A 15,505-nucleotide genomic window follows, 5' to 3' on the forward strand; every position below is an offset into this window, starting at 1 on the left:
GTTGTAAATATAATCTTCCCCATAAAAAAAATAACAAAGAAATGCAATGAAATTAATAAAAAAAAGTAAAACCTAATATAATTTTTTCAATTAGTAAAACATAATATAATTTTTAACAAACATTTGAAATTACTAAACAACAGCTTTTCACATATCTAATGGGTTGAAAAGTATCTTCTTCATTTGGTATCAAAGCTATGCATATATGATTATAAGACCCAATTTTTTTAATTATAAAAATAATTCTAAATTTGCATATAGAACCTAAAGTTCATGATAAAATTTCGTTTGAAATTTTTTGCAATTGATTTTGAAAACCTTGGGGATTTTGTTTTACGTGATGAGAGTTTTCTAACCATATATTATATGCATATTTTCATTGAATATTATAAGAGAATTTCGAATATGAAATTTTGGGTTTAATTAATGAAAGTTTAGAAAAAAATTCAAATTTTTTTCAATCGATACATTAAAACCTTAAATTGTTGTGGGACTTTTGATAAACAAGCTTTTAGTTATCTATTGACACAAAAATTGTTTGAAATCGTTTCCTATAGTGAAAGAATTTCGTTCATGAATGTATTGTTACGAAATATAGGGTTCATATTATGAAAGTTTCAATATTTCTTTAAATTGATATTGTTTCATTGATGTAAAACGAAAATTGGTTTGAGGATTTCAGTTTTCCTGTTATTTTTTCACTGTTTTATGTTGTTTTTAATACAAAAATCACACGCTTTTGTGTCAAGAAAAACCGCGACCCATAGCTTGAAAAATCATTTTTTAAACTTTCAAAATTTCTCAAAAATGGCTCAAAAATATGTTATTTTTGAGATAGATTATATTAAAATCTTGTTGGTTTGTTGTTTCTGGGTTGTTTTGTTATGAAAATCGCCCAAAAATATGTTTTTTTTTTTTTAATTTTGACGAAGTTGTCATGGAGGAACTCAATTTCGAGCAGTCAACCTGCCAAAGGAAGAAGAAAACACTACAATAAAAGAATCTCAAGAAATCCTACTGGTTAGGATGAGATTGTGAGAGAGGCATCCTATTTATATTTTTTCACTAAAAAGTCTCACGAAATTCACACAATAGAAAATCCATTAAAATCGTCGGATTTTTGAATCCCACAAGATTGTGATTCCATTGTTTAAAATCCTGAATACCAACGGATTTGGACGGATTCTAAAATAATCCTTTAAAATTCTAATCGAATACCACGTGACTTTTTTTCAATCCATTAAAATTTTAATTGAATACCAACAGATTTTTTTGTCCAAAAACAATCCATTAAAATCTTTTGAAATCTCACTTCAATACACCCCCCTTGGTGTTATAGGTACTGAAATTGTATCCTTTATAATGACAAATCATTCAATATTTCAAATGAAAACAAGTTTAAAATTCACAAATATGTCATTTCTCATTTGAGATATGATTTTTAAATTCACTTCAATACAACCCCATTTTTGCAACTCAATCATTCAATATTTCAAATGAAAACAAATCATTTGTGAATTTAAAAAAAAATTCATATCCTTTATATTTATTTTTTATAATCATAATGAACCTAAATGACAAATTTAAAATCACATAAAATCAACTGATAAATTATGTAACCATACAAAAAAGGTGAAAATAACATGATCCCTAAATTTAAAAATTCATTAGTCTAAAACCCCAAGGGAACGTTTGGTAGAGAATAAATTTTTTTTTACCAGAAAAACATAATTTCCGAGCATATGATGAAAAAAAATTTCCCCTGAATAAATTATTAAAAGATGTTTGATAGGCCAAATTTTTGTTGGGAATATTGAATTAATTTTAGTGATGTTGTGTATTAATTTTCCCACTACATGGAAAAAAAACAATTATACCTCTTCAATAGTAATCTTTCCCAACTATTTTACATAGAAAAGCAAATGACAGGAAAAAAACTTTCTCAGCCATATTTTTACTTCACCTTCTATCAAACATAGACAAATAATTTTCCCACCCCATTTTCTTAGAAAAAAAAAATTTCACCTCCTACCAAACACCCTCTAAATACCATATCAATTTACCCAAACTTTGACTTCACACACTAACAGGCAGATAAGGAAAGCATTTTACGGTGTAGGAATATTGGCCCATCTCGTTTGACCACATTCAAATGACCATATAAGCAACCAAGTGTTAAATAATATTCACAACCTATTCAATATCAAAAGGTAGCAAAATATGTACAACGGGGATGTTGAATCTGAATTGGAACATCAGCTATACAAAATGGTTAAAACTAGTTCAACTCCCAAAAAGAACATTTAGAAGTGTTGAGTTTATGCACAATTAAACTCTTCCATCACATCTATCTGCCACCAGGAAGATGCAGGATCGGGAAGTAGATGGTGAATGAATGGTGGTATCAGGTAACATAGCTACTGTCACTACAAAATATTCACAACCAAAAGGAAGACCATATGGGTTTGAAGTTGATGAATAATCCCTCAGTTTATCTTCCCTAACTTGCTCAGACAGTGCCTTCACAGTTTGGCGTTCAATATGCACAATTTGTCCAACTATGTAGTTAGGTCTGCTTGGAAGATGGTCCACAAATAGGGCCACAGATTCAGTAGATAAGTAGTAGTTAGAGCAGTTCCGAGTAACCGCCTCATAATGGCCACCTGAAGTAAGCACAAAGGCAGCAATCTCATGAACTTCCAGGCGACCAAAACAAATCTTCTCTTTATTAGCCTGTAACAAAATCGCGAGCAGAGAACAACTTTCCGTTAGTTGATTTCTCAGCCACAATAAGCTTGGTCCAGAATTTTTAATGTGTAATATGCCAGAAGATTTTTGGTTGAAACCACAAATTATATGCAGTCACAACAAAAACTATTCACACTATTAAGTAGTCATCAGAGGACGAGCCATTGCTCCTTGTGACCGACCGGAAGGTCATGGGTTCGAGTATAAGAAACAGTCTCTTTGCAAAAACATAAAAGTAAGACTATGTACAATCGACCATCTCCCCTACCCTCGCGCTCAAAGGATTAAATATAAAACAAAAACCATCATAGACATATTGACATAAGAACATACGTCACCTGCTTGTCAAGTTGATGCTTATTGTAATAAGTTTTGACCTGATCATTTTTTTCCTCCAGTTCCTTACGAAGCAGTTCATTGGCAGCTTCAATTCTTTGGTGCTTCTCAAGCAGTTCTTCATGGTGCCTCGATAAGAAACCAACTTTATCAGCTAATACACGAACACATTTTCGGAACTCAGCAATATCATCATCATCTTTGTCATTAGCAGAACTGAAAAAAGAAAGTTTCAGTCATTCTTCTAGTCAAAATTCCCAAATTAGCAAAAAATATCAATGCAAAGCACATCACAATAGAAGAGAGAAGAGAGTATCCTTCTCTTCATTTTCTTTATTCTCCTGCTTAATCTCATTTTATCACTTTTTTATTTTTTCCAATTTTTCTGTATATAATAACAAAACACAAAGTGCTACCAGCCTAAATGGTTTAGGAAGTGAGTTTATTATTTTTTACAATTTTTATTACTCCCTGTATATAATAACAAAACACAAAGTTCTACCAGCCTAAATGTTCTACCACCATAAAGCATTTTATTCCTTCTAAGAGGGGATTGGGTGCTACATTGAAGGGGATGGCATGATTTCACACTGAGGATATGATGATATAGGTAATTAATGTATGTAAACTACTTGGCTAAAGATAACTGTGAAATGTGGCTCAGTTAACAAACTTGGCCCTATGTAAGTGAACTTTGCCCACTGGAAGCACATTGTGGCCAGGGTCAACCAATGCCTGAGCAGGGAGTAGTCCCACACCCAAAGGGTGTGAGGACACCTCATGGTCTTACCAAAAAATAATATAAATAAACAAATAAATAAATTACTTGGCTAAAGATTGTGCCAAAGCACGCAGGGGATCTGCAAAACCAGCCACACCACGAGGAGAATAAACACAAGTCTTGAGTCTTTCAAAAAGGCTGCGCATTCTAAGAACAGATGCACGTAATAAACCATACTCCGAGGCCCTCCTATCAGCCGAACTTTTTTGTGTTTGCGCTTCCTCTCTTGCCTCATGCAAACAATTCTCCAGGTGAGCACAATTCATCTGTAGTGAGAAAGGAAAAATACATTAGAATATAACAAAATGCACATTTAGTTGGACCATGGACCCCTGTTGGAATAAGTAAGATTACATTACACATAATAAAACAAATAAAAGCCCCAACAATAATTATGAAAACTACTGAGCCAATGACAATGACCTTATGGGTAAATTGTAGTATGCCAACAAGCTTGTAGCTCAATAGGCAATGGCCCAAGTCTTTAAGACTTGCGTGTGATGCTGATATTGGGAGGTTCAATCCTCCCACAAGTGTTTGAACCCTCCACGCACCAAAATAATAATAATAATAATAATATTGATAATAACTATGTATAGTCCATATCAATTTGCCTTCAATATCAACTGCTAATTATTAGAATCAACATTTTGTATGCTTAATTTCTTCCAACTAAATTAAGAATATTTAAATTGGTTAGATTTTACCAAGATGTCCTATCCAACCCAACAGGTGCTCAACATGTAGCCTACCGAACAATACATCCTTATGAGCTTGACCCGTCTACTACTGGTAAGATTGCCATAAGTCGACAAACCCTCTTCTTGGCATGGTTTTATTGACCAACAGGATCAAAATACATATGCTTAAGAAAATCTGTTATTAAAATTGCAAGTACTATCATTTAAATGGATCTGCAGAAACTAAACACAACAGAAATAAAACATGGGTGTTGATGATGAAGGCTAGGTGAAGTGTCAGTGTAAGAATGCAAATGGATGTGTAAGAAAGAGGAGAAAACAAAAACAGAGAGATTAGCAAATGAGGTTTGTTTTTTCTTGGATAAAAATTGGCAAATGAGATTAAGTTAGTAAACAGAACAAATACACAACAATATAGAAGAATGACGCAACCACTTTTCAGGAAATTCGATTGCAACCCTAATTGCATTTTTTTCATACATTGTTACCTGAGATTCATCAAGTAGTTTTAGACTTGCATCTAACTCCCTTCTGAGCACAGAAACCTCCTCCAAAACAGCTTTAAGCTTGGTTTCAGTTTCATTCAATTGACTGGACTTGTCTGCAAGTGAAATTTGAAGTTCCAACAATTTATCATTTACTTTGGAATGCATGTCTGGATGAACTGTTGAGTCACAAGGTAAAAGATCATGAAGCACGGGCATGCTCTCAGCAGTAGAACTGTTTGTTAGTGACATGCCCAATTGTTTTACTATCTTATCTTTACTGAACTTGTCACCACTTTGCACTTGAGGCTCCGCCATAGTTGAATCCAACAGTGGGTTCTGTATTCCAGAGGAATCCAACATGCTCTCATCCACCCCATCTGAAGCTTTACCTGAATGTTCTGCAAATAGACCAAGTTTTGCATCCAATGAACTTGAGATGCATGAAACCTCATCCATGGGCTCAGTAGTAGATACAGAAGGCATGTGGGCTTCACCTCTCTCAAACTCTGGCTTGTAATTATCTGTCTTCCCAGACAGACGAGGATAGTCAGCTGCATCATTTACGCCTGACATCGTCTGCCCCTGCACATACTGATCAGACAATTTCTGCTCCAATTCTTGTATACGTTTCTCATATGAGATACACTGCATCTGCTTCATCTCAAGCATGGATTGGACATGTTTGATATATTCATCTTTCAAATGCAAGGCTTCAGCTGTCTTCTCTGTGGCATTCTTCAGTATACTATCCAGCCTTTCATCATCCAGGGATTCATACTTGGCGACTGGACATAGAGAACAAATTAAAGCTATTCTGGCAGCAAGCTCTGCTTTCAGTTTTGCATTCTCAACTTCAATTTTGCTAGTTCCAGCAATTTCGATCAACTCACTTCCATCAAGGAGCTCCTCAGAATCATATCTGTCAATAGAGCCAGCAGTAGTATCTACAGCATCAGCTGTGTGAGAGCTGTCAGTACACAAAGTAGATGAACCTTTCAAACTTCCATGCTTCTCCACCTTGGATGTTACTCCTGCTAGATACTCAGGAGCATAACGGTCCACGTCTGATATGTCAATATTAAGCAAATTAACATCAAATGAAGCTATATTGACATCACATTGGTTAGGAGTGTCAAACAATCCCATAGAAGCCAATACATCTCTAGGTATGCAAGAACTATGTGCTCTCAGAAACTCCTCCCGTCTCCTGACCTCAAACTCCCGCTTTGTAGCAAGTCTTTCAGCCAGTTGCCCAGCCATGCCCATGTACAACTTCATATAAGCCTTCCGTCTCACTATTTCAGCAAGGCAAGCTCTGTATGCAGGGCCAATACCATGGAACAACTTTAAATCCACAAATAAGTCATCCTGTCGAGTCATTGCCTCTTTAAAGACGGGAAACTGTAGCTTCTGATCTTTGATAAGATAAGTAACATAAGTTATGTTTTGCATGTAATTGTGGATATATAAGTTCATTTCATTCTTCTTGTCCTTGCAAAAGTCAAGTAGCTTAGAAATAGCACGGTCACAGGCCTGCATCTTAGGCAAATGATTTTTGTCATGCACATCATACATAGGACCCAAGGCTGAAACTGCATCATGAGGACGAAGTGAGGAGGACAATTGACAGGACAGACAATCATCCACCAGTTTCTTCACAGTGTGAACATCTTTGCTGCAGAAAAAGCCATAAAAGTGTAATTTATAAGCTCTGTTGATATAGTGATAAGTATCTCGGAAGTTGAAAGGAAAGCATGGAATGATAAATATAAATTGCATCGCAGCAAATAATATGAGTAAATCAAGGGGTATCTGGAACCAAGCACTATTCCATATTCCCTCACATCTAGTAAACTATCAAATTCAAAACACGATGCCACTGTAAAGACAGGATAACACACCATAGACGCTTCCTCTGAAACACATTACAACCTTTGAACTTTTTCAGTACGGCACCACAAATTACGGAATAGATCCCAGAGATTTCACATGACAGAAATAATTTCAAAGATGAAAGTAACTATCATGTAATGGTGTTTGACATATGTGGAACAAATTATTAGCTGGTCTAGAAGGTCTCACAACTGAACAGCATCCTCCCACCAGCAATCAGAGATTATCCACAAATTCATGATTCAGTACTCAAGTAGGTCTGATCTTTTCTATTAATGTTTTTCTCATTGTTAGATATAAAAAACATTCATGAGCCTTCACCTAAAAGCTTGAGCTTTTCGCATAGTTGATTCATAAGATGATATCAAAGTATTTATAACCAAGTGGTCAGAAGTTTGATCCTTGTTATCCCTATTCTTCAACACAAAAGTTGAATTTTAGCATAAGGTATGGACATGTGCATTATATATGCTTCAAGCCCAAAGGGTTCTTTCATGAGGGGGCGTGTTAGATATCAAATTATTCATGAACTTTCATCTAATAGCTAAACCTTTTGGGAGAATTGGTCCTTGTTAAAAATGTTAATATCAAAACATTCATGTGTCTTCACCCATCTTCATGATATGGTATCAAGGCCCTTAAGACCAAGTGGTATAGAGTATAATCCTTACTGCCCCTATTCTAATAAACACTTGAATTTCAACATAGGGTAGGTAGGCTCGTGCATAGTCTATGCTTCAAGCCCAAAAGGCTCTTGCATGATAGGGTGTGTTAGTGATGCTAATATAAAACTATTCATGTGTCTTCACCTCACAATTTAAGCTTTTGGGCTAGTTGGTTCATGATAGTTCTTGAAATTCATTATTAAAGATTCAAAGCAGTTTCATGCTTTCATTATGGATATTAGGAAGCTATTTGCACACGGAAAATATACCAACACTAACCTCAAAGACTGCAAGATACTCTTTTGTTCAGTTACATATCTCTGATGATCTTTAATTGTCTGTTCTAAATTCTTGATGGGAAAGAAAGCCCTGCTGGACAACAAGTCCTCGACCCTATGCTTCACTTCACCAAAAGCCTGCTTAAACTGTGAAACTTTATTCTCAAACTGCTTGTGGGAGCTGGTGCAACTCTCCACTGACTTCTGCAAGTTTTCTTCCTTCAGAAGATCCAGTAAGCATTTGCGTTTAGCAGTTTGTAAAGCAGGGTGAATTTTGATGGATCTTAACCTCTCAACATCCCTCCCAAAATTCATCAAAAGATCAGAATGCATCCAGTGTTGTTGCATATAGCGTTTCATGAAGTCCCCATAGTTTTGGTTAATTATTCTATAGTAATGATCCAAATTACCCCTTGCAACCTCCACTGCTCTCTCTTGAACCATCTGCTCCCTCAAAAGCCTCTCACAATGCTCATACTTTGCTACGGTACGACAACAAATTGTATTTCCTTGATGGTAATGGTGCCTGAATTGCCGCTCATAAGAAGGCAAAGCCTTCAAAGCAGGGTCCAAAGCATCATCAAGAGGGTGGGGATCATGGGAGGAAGACTGTGAAAGAGGCTCCAAACCATCAGGAACATCACATTGCTCGGGTTTAGGAGGTGGTGAGTTGGTTTGCAGCCGCGCTTTATTGAACACAAACACTTCCCGGTCATCGGAAGGAAGCATGTAAGCAGAAAGCTGCCGCTGCGGCTCAAGCTTCATATCCAAACAAAGAACAAGTTGATCACCAAAGCTAATCCCAGTTTTCGATTCAATAGACCTCATAACTGCCTCAACAAGTGCACTCTCATCATAATCCAACTCAAATGAGTGTCCATTCTCAGCAATACGAACCAAAAGCTTGCCCTTATGAACCAAGCTTCCACTAACATTGGAACTCATCTTATCCCCTTAACAGGAGGACTTCTCAACCACTAAAGTCCCAATCAACACGACAACAAGGTCACAAACACAAGTCACAACAAAATCCCAAACCAAAATTCAAGACCAAATAAAAGTTCTCAGCTATGCAATTCAGTTTAATCTTAGTGTAAACAAGTGGAACAATCACCAGGAAAAAAAAAGCACTAGTCATGAACCAAGTGGAACAACAGTTCAACTTTCCACATACCCAGCATAGATTTTCGAAGGAAAAAACCAACTTTTAACCTTGGATCCTCCCAAAACCCTAAGAAAAATTTTTTAACCCAGCTTGGGAAGGAAAAGAAACAGAACCACCAACAATGACAGAGATGGTGAAACGCCAAGCGACAATCAAAATACCCGAATGGGACCAAACACAACAAAGCAACCGAAACCCGTTTCGTCACAATCCGACAAGAGACAGCGCCGCCGCGAAGCACGACAACATTCGACAAATCAAAAGCACAGAATGATGAAAGAGGACAAGTAAAGCCCAAGGTTTCGATGCAGGAAGATAAATTAGAGTTGGTTATGTGAAGAAATTGTTTTTTTTTTTTTTCAGAATCTGGGTTTCATCATCACAAGGTTTGTGACGAAACCCTTTTGATGACGATATCGGATAATCACTACGATGAATATCTATCCTAATATTCTCTCTCTCTCTCTCTCTCTCTCTCTCTCTCTCTCTCTCTCTCTCTCTTATTTTCACAGTGTTTTCTTCTCTTCTCCACCCAAAAATTGATTTTGTCTTGTTTGCTGGAAAATCCACAGAGAACCTTCTGCGGAGGTTATTACCCACTGACAGCAGAAGAGTCCTCCCACTCCCTAGAATTAGAAGGTTGGAGCTGAATCAACGAATTGAAAAAATGGGAAGCAGTGTATCTATTCCATTACTCTTATCTATTCATACTAGATGACGGTTTTGTAAATTTAACCAGTGAATTACCGTGCCGATGCACTTTGAAAAAAAATTGGTTTGTTTGGTACGGTGGGTCGCCCTCCGGGCCAAACTCATTTTGTCGGTATTTCTAAGGTCTCAAACAGTCATTTTTTAAATAACAAAACAGTCATTCATTATTACATTAAAAATATGAAAGAAAATAGGATAATAAAGGTCATATCTTTTAAGATAGATAAGGAAAAGAGACGCGAATAAACAGTCATTTTTTTGTCTTTACCTGTACCATACAACGAAGTTATATCATATACTATAGCAGTCTTTAAAATACTTCCTTGTAAACTATATTAAGGGTACTATTCGTAACGCAGTCATTTTCATCAAGTATCAATATCTTCAATCCATGCTTACTCTTTACTCTAGACAGTGCCACATATAATTGCCCATGAGTGAAGACAGGCTTAGAGAGATAAATTGCAACATGTGAAAGTGATTGTCCTTGACTCTTGTTGATAGTCATGGCAAACGATACAATCAGGGGGAATTGTCTTCTTTGGAAATTTACAGGAAATGTATGACTTGATGGGCTCATAGTCATTCTAGGGATTAACACAGTTTCCCCTATATTGCTTCCTGTAAGTACAATTGCCTCAACAACATGATTCCCTAATTTTGTAATAAGCAATCTCGTGCCATTGCATAAACCTCTCGACTGATCAATATTTCTTAATAGCATTACTGGAACTTTAACTTTCAAGATTAATTTATTATCAGGAATCCCTCAGCATGATAATGTATTTAAGATCTCAGGGGTGATTTCATCATCCTCAACAGAGGAAGTCCCACCTTGCTTAAGAATTTTATCCGAACTCAAAAAAGTCCTTTCTTCACCAGGAATCATAGACATTAGGTGCTCGTTTAGCATAGCAACATCGGACAATTTAGGAGTTAGAATAGCACGTTCTTTAAAGAAGGTCTGATCCAAAATATTATCCAAGAGATTCGGATAAACAAAATTAACCATATCCGACAGCGGATCTTCCGATTCTCTAATCAACAATTCATCTGGAATTGTTATAATAGATTCTCCATCAACATCATCTCCAAGATTACCATCCCCAACTTTAAGTAGCCACTCAGAAAATTCTTTTATTTCCTCTAAATTGTGAGCGCTACTTCCAGAATTAAGACGCATGTTCTTGGTCAAAGTTAATAAATGACAATGGGACCATAGATGAGAAGAATTGATGGTTGCATGAACTATATCTTGTCTGCTGCCATGAGGAATGACAGGTAATATTTGCCGAAAGTCACCTCCTAGAACAACAACTTTTCCACCAAATGGCATATCAACACAGCTTGTATCAGAAATTCTAAGAACATCTCTCAATGTCCTATCCAGAGCCTCAAAGCAAAATCTATGTACCATTGGAGCTTCATCCCAAATGATTAACTTTGTTTTTGACAGCAACTCAGCTATAGTAGATTTCGGCCTTATATTACACATTGAATCTTCATTGATTTGAATAGGAATACGAAATCTAGAATGCGCTGTTCGTCCTCCAGGAAGCAGAAGGGAAGCAATTCCGCTAGAAGCAACATTAAGTACGATTCCAGCTTTTGATCTAATAGATGCTGAAAGAGTATTCCAAATAAATGTTTTTCCTGTACCACCGAACCCGTATAGGAAAAATAACCCTCCATTGCCTGCCGTAACTGCTGAAACAATTTTATCATAAACAGCTTTCTGCTCATCAGTGAGGGAATTAATTAGTCTTTTATGCTCCTCTTCCAAAGCAAATCTGTCATACATTAATTCATCCAACACTAATCGATTTTGCATATCAAGCAAAGTTTCACTATTGATGCGTGGCATTGACGGATAATCAGAGAGGCATTTCCCATTGCTCTGCAGTACCTTATCAATTTCTTTAAGAGTTATGCTTTTTATAGACTCTTCTGTAAGAATTGCATCTGACAAAGCATAAAATTCAAAGGAAAAAAAATTAGAAAATTAACAAAGATAAAGTAATCAAAGAAAGAAAAGAGAGCGAAATAAGTACTAAAGCATCATTTGCTGAATGCGGGAAAAAAAAAACAAAATAAGCACTAAAGCAACATTTGCTGAATACGGGCAAAAAAAGCTAATAAGTACTAAGGCAGCAATGCTTAATGAACGTGAGAAGTGAGCACAGGTGTCAACATCGTCAGAGAGACATCACTAACGTCAGCATTGTCAGGTCTGACTTTCAACATCCTGTGTTTTTTTTTGTTTTTTTTTTCATATAAAAAAGGTATGTCAAATATGTATTTATATATTTTTAATAACATGAATCTAAATCGAATTCATAGCTCACCGCAGCCTTTTCCAGTTCCGACGAAACAACTTCATTTTCGCGTGCATTATCGAAATTTGCTTCATCCTGTGATAGACAACAACCAACAACAGTAAATATAATGTATAAGAAAAATAGTTATCTAAAAGAAATATATAAGCAGCATACATTTGGATCTATAAGAGACTTAATGAACGCTGAGATTATGTCTTCGCTGATACAAATTTTGGAAACTTGATATTTGGGCTCACTATTTGTGTTCAAATCCTTTTGCTTAACATTTATCTTGAACAACATTGACTTTTCATTCAGAACATTTAACTCATTTGGAAATTGATCCAAATCGGCACCCTAAAAAAAATGAAAAGGGAAAAAAAATTATTCTAAAAAAAAAGAACAGAACATAGACAGCGCAAACAGAGAGCACAAAACGACAAAAAATACATTTTAACCATAACACAGCAATTAAAAAACAAACCCTCTTGAAATGCAGCTCGCGCAATTCAGCAGCACTCATTCCCAACAAAGACACACAGTCGCGATCAAACAGAATAAAGGATGCGGAATCTGTGTTATCCACAACTCTGACCTGAACACTAAATCTGGAGTTTTGCGAAATTGTATATCAGCAACGTACATGAATGATACGGATTAAAGACAGATTATAAACTAAGAAGAATATTTTACCTCGGATAATAATTTTCCCAATGTTTTTGGCAGTTCTTACAATACCACTTCTCAAAATCCTCATAAACGGAAAATGGACACTTTTTGCATGACTTGTACCACCAGTTGTATTTGCTCTCAATTGCCTTTATAGTCCCGTATGTGATGCAGGTAGTTACCTTAATTAAAGCAATCACAGTTTAACATAAAATATCATCAATACAAAATTGACAGAATTAAAGGAAAGTAAAAATTAAAGAAAAGTAAAAATAAAATTTGAACATTTACCTCAACACAAAGTTTCACATCACTGATAGACTTTTTTTCAGTCTCCTTAAGAAAATCATTTTCGAAAGAATAGGATGACTGAGTAGACAATTGAGTCATCCTTGTACTACTTTCCACACCATCAATCGAGAGACCATAACGCAAAAATTAATAATTAAAAAATCAAAAAAATATGAAAATCCATTAATCAATAACCGAATAAATGAGCTGAAGAAAGAAGGTACACACCGTTTTTTGAACTCAACAATCTCATTCAGTTTTGAATCCATTACAATCCTTGTTGTATATTTTGTATTTGTTATCCCGACCTTACCTATTGAGTTAAAAGGTTCAGATAAACATTGAATACAGAAGTAAAATTAATTAAAATAACGTGCATAAAAACTGATTATAAAAGCAAAAATTAAAACAACGTTGTTTGGAAAAAACATACCTCTAAAACACTTAATCCTTCCCAGTTGGACTATCAAGACGTTATGAGGATCGTCGTTGTCTGCCAAAAAAGATTGGACCTCATCCACATAATGCTCCCACAAAGTGCACTCCAACTTATGACCCCTACACGTGAGTTGCAGCAAGCACAACGTTAATACGCGTAAAATATAAGCTAACAGAGCTGGACAAAAATAATTCATTTAACTAAACATTTGTAAGTACCTCAGGTCGCAAGCTCCAACACCACCATTTTTGTCTTCCTACCAGAAACCGCATGATCACAAACTTTCCCAATTCCTGAGATTAAACCAATGACGTCTACAAAAAAAAACGCAGCAAAGAGTTTGTGAAAAAAATTATGCAATAATAAAAAACGAATACAGAAACATAAAAAACACAGTTAATGAAAAAAATAATGATACAGAATAAGATTACTCGTGACAAAACATTAAAAACACAAAACTATAACCGCAAAGAGTTTAAAAATAAGGAAATAGTCATGATACAGAATAAACCAATGACGTTTAAGAATTAAAAAAAGGCAGCAAAGAGTATGGGAAAAAAATAAAACCCGCAATAATTAAAAAAAGGATAACAGTGAGGAAGAATCTATTACCGACTAAATAAGGGAAGTCAGACGTTTCTTTCTCAATGATGTTATAATCAACAAAATCAAAATCACTCGCACAAATATCAGAAACAACAATCGATTTAACATCAGTCCTCAAGTTGAAAGACAAATGATACTGATGCTTGGTTGGCCTAAACACATCACTATTGAATCCAACTCCAAATTTTTTTATAAAATAGCACTCTCCTTCGTTGATTTTATTCCGCACCTGTAAGGTACCTTTGACAGTGGCGTGGATCCTACCACCCTACAAAAGAATGGAGCCAACTTATGTCAACAACGTTAACTAAAATGATCAAAACAAAGATGGAAGATTTTAAAACACAGAACACAACTTGTTCATCCAATAAAACCATTTCAAGATTGTCCTCCAAATTTTTACGCTGAAAGTTAGGAACTTTCCAAGTCCGAACCACCTTCACCTTAATCCTCCAGTCCTCCTTGGCAGGATTAACATCCTTCAGAAAATCATATTTTGAACTCATATTTTGTTTAAGAAGAAAAAACAGAGAAGCAATCACCGACGTTGAAGAATAATGCGTATCAGGAATTGTATAAATGAGAGTGATTTATAGTTTTTGAATTGTCTTCTTTAAAAAATGTGAATAAATCAATGAATATGACTTAACATCAATTATTTAAAAAACAAAGATGACGACAAAGAGTGATTTAGTAGTTATAAATCAATGAATAAGCAATCTTGACCATTGATTTAAAGTAACAAATTCTGTCAATTGAAAATATAATTCTTTTTTGTATTTATTATATTCACCGATTTACCATTAAAGGAAACTTTTTAAATGTTGTAGTGTGAACACAATGGTGAAATTGAACCACAGTGCGACACGTCAGCAAGGTTTCCACATAATGGAATTCCTTTATAATATAAGATGGAATTCCTTTATAATATAAGATTTGTTAAGTGTGAAATATAGTTTTTTTTTTTTTACCCTTTTACCTTTTATTAATTAATTAATAACTATTTTACTCTTTATCCGAAGCTGTTTGCCTCTCTTTAATCGATTAAACGGTCGAAACTGACAAAAATGGTTGACTTGAAAATTTAATCGATTAAATCTCCCTCTTAATTGATTTAATCGATTAAAACTTATATTGAATCGATTAAATATACCAAATGAGCATGAAAGCATTGATTGATTGCGTTTTGTATTTAATAGGAGCTTATTGCGTTTTGTATTTAATAGGAGTTGAATGTGTTTTGTATTTAATAGGAGCTGATTGCGTGTTATTAGGAGTTGTCATTTTACGAGTTGGTTATAGATTGTCACCAATTCAAATTTATTTGTAATCTGTAATTCTGAGCTTATTTATAGGCAACATTTCAATGAAATGAGTAAATATACCAAATGAGCGTAAAAGCATTGATTGATTGCG

At 35.1% G+C, this 15,505-nt stretch overlaps 2 protein-coding genes across 2 annotated transcripts; both read right to left on the reverse strand.

The window, feature by feature from the left end:
- Positions 1–2,117: 2,117 nt before the first annotated feature.
- Positions 2,118–9,688, reverse strand: LOC133294986 (autophagy-related protein 11-like). Its single transcript, XM_061493763.1, has 5 exons — positions 7,892–9,688; positions 5,055–6,729; positions 3,911–4,131; positions 3,087–3,300; positions 2,118–2,733 (listed from the first exon to the last, which is right to left on the reverse strand). The coding sequence occupies exons 1-5, from the start codon at positions 8,833–8,835 to the stop codon at positions 2,329–2,331; spliced, it is 3,459 nt and encodes a 1,152-aa protein (XP_061349747.1). The 5' UTR covers positions 8,836–9,688; the 3' UTR covers positions 2,118–2,328.
- Positions 9,689–10,535: 847 nt separating this feature from the next.
- Positions 10,536–13,143, reverse strand: LOC133294987 (uncharacterized). Its single transcript, XM_061493764.1, has 6 exons — positions 13,045–13,143; positions 12,778–12,935; positions 12,569–12,692; positions 12,259–12,441; positions 12,084–12,177; positions 10,536–11,728 (listed from the first exon to the last, which is right to left on the reverse strand). Exons 1-6 carry the CDS (start codon positions 13,141–13,143, stop codon positions 10,536–10,538), a joined length of 1,851 nt encoding a protein of 616 aa, XP_061349748.1.
- Positions 13,144–15,505: the final 2,362 nt, after the last annotated feature.

The sequence above is a fragment of the Gastrolobium bilobum genome, unplaced genomic scaffold (assembly GCF_033153095.1).
Source record: "Gastrolobium bilobum isolate Gb01-03AN ecotype WA unplaced genomic scaffold, APGP_CSIRO_Gbil_v1 utg691, whole genome shotgun sequence".
Lineage (NCBI taxonomy): Eukaryota > Viridiplantae > Streptophyta > Magnoliopsida > Fabales > Fabaceae > Gastrolobium > Gastrolobium bilobum.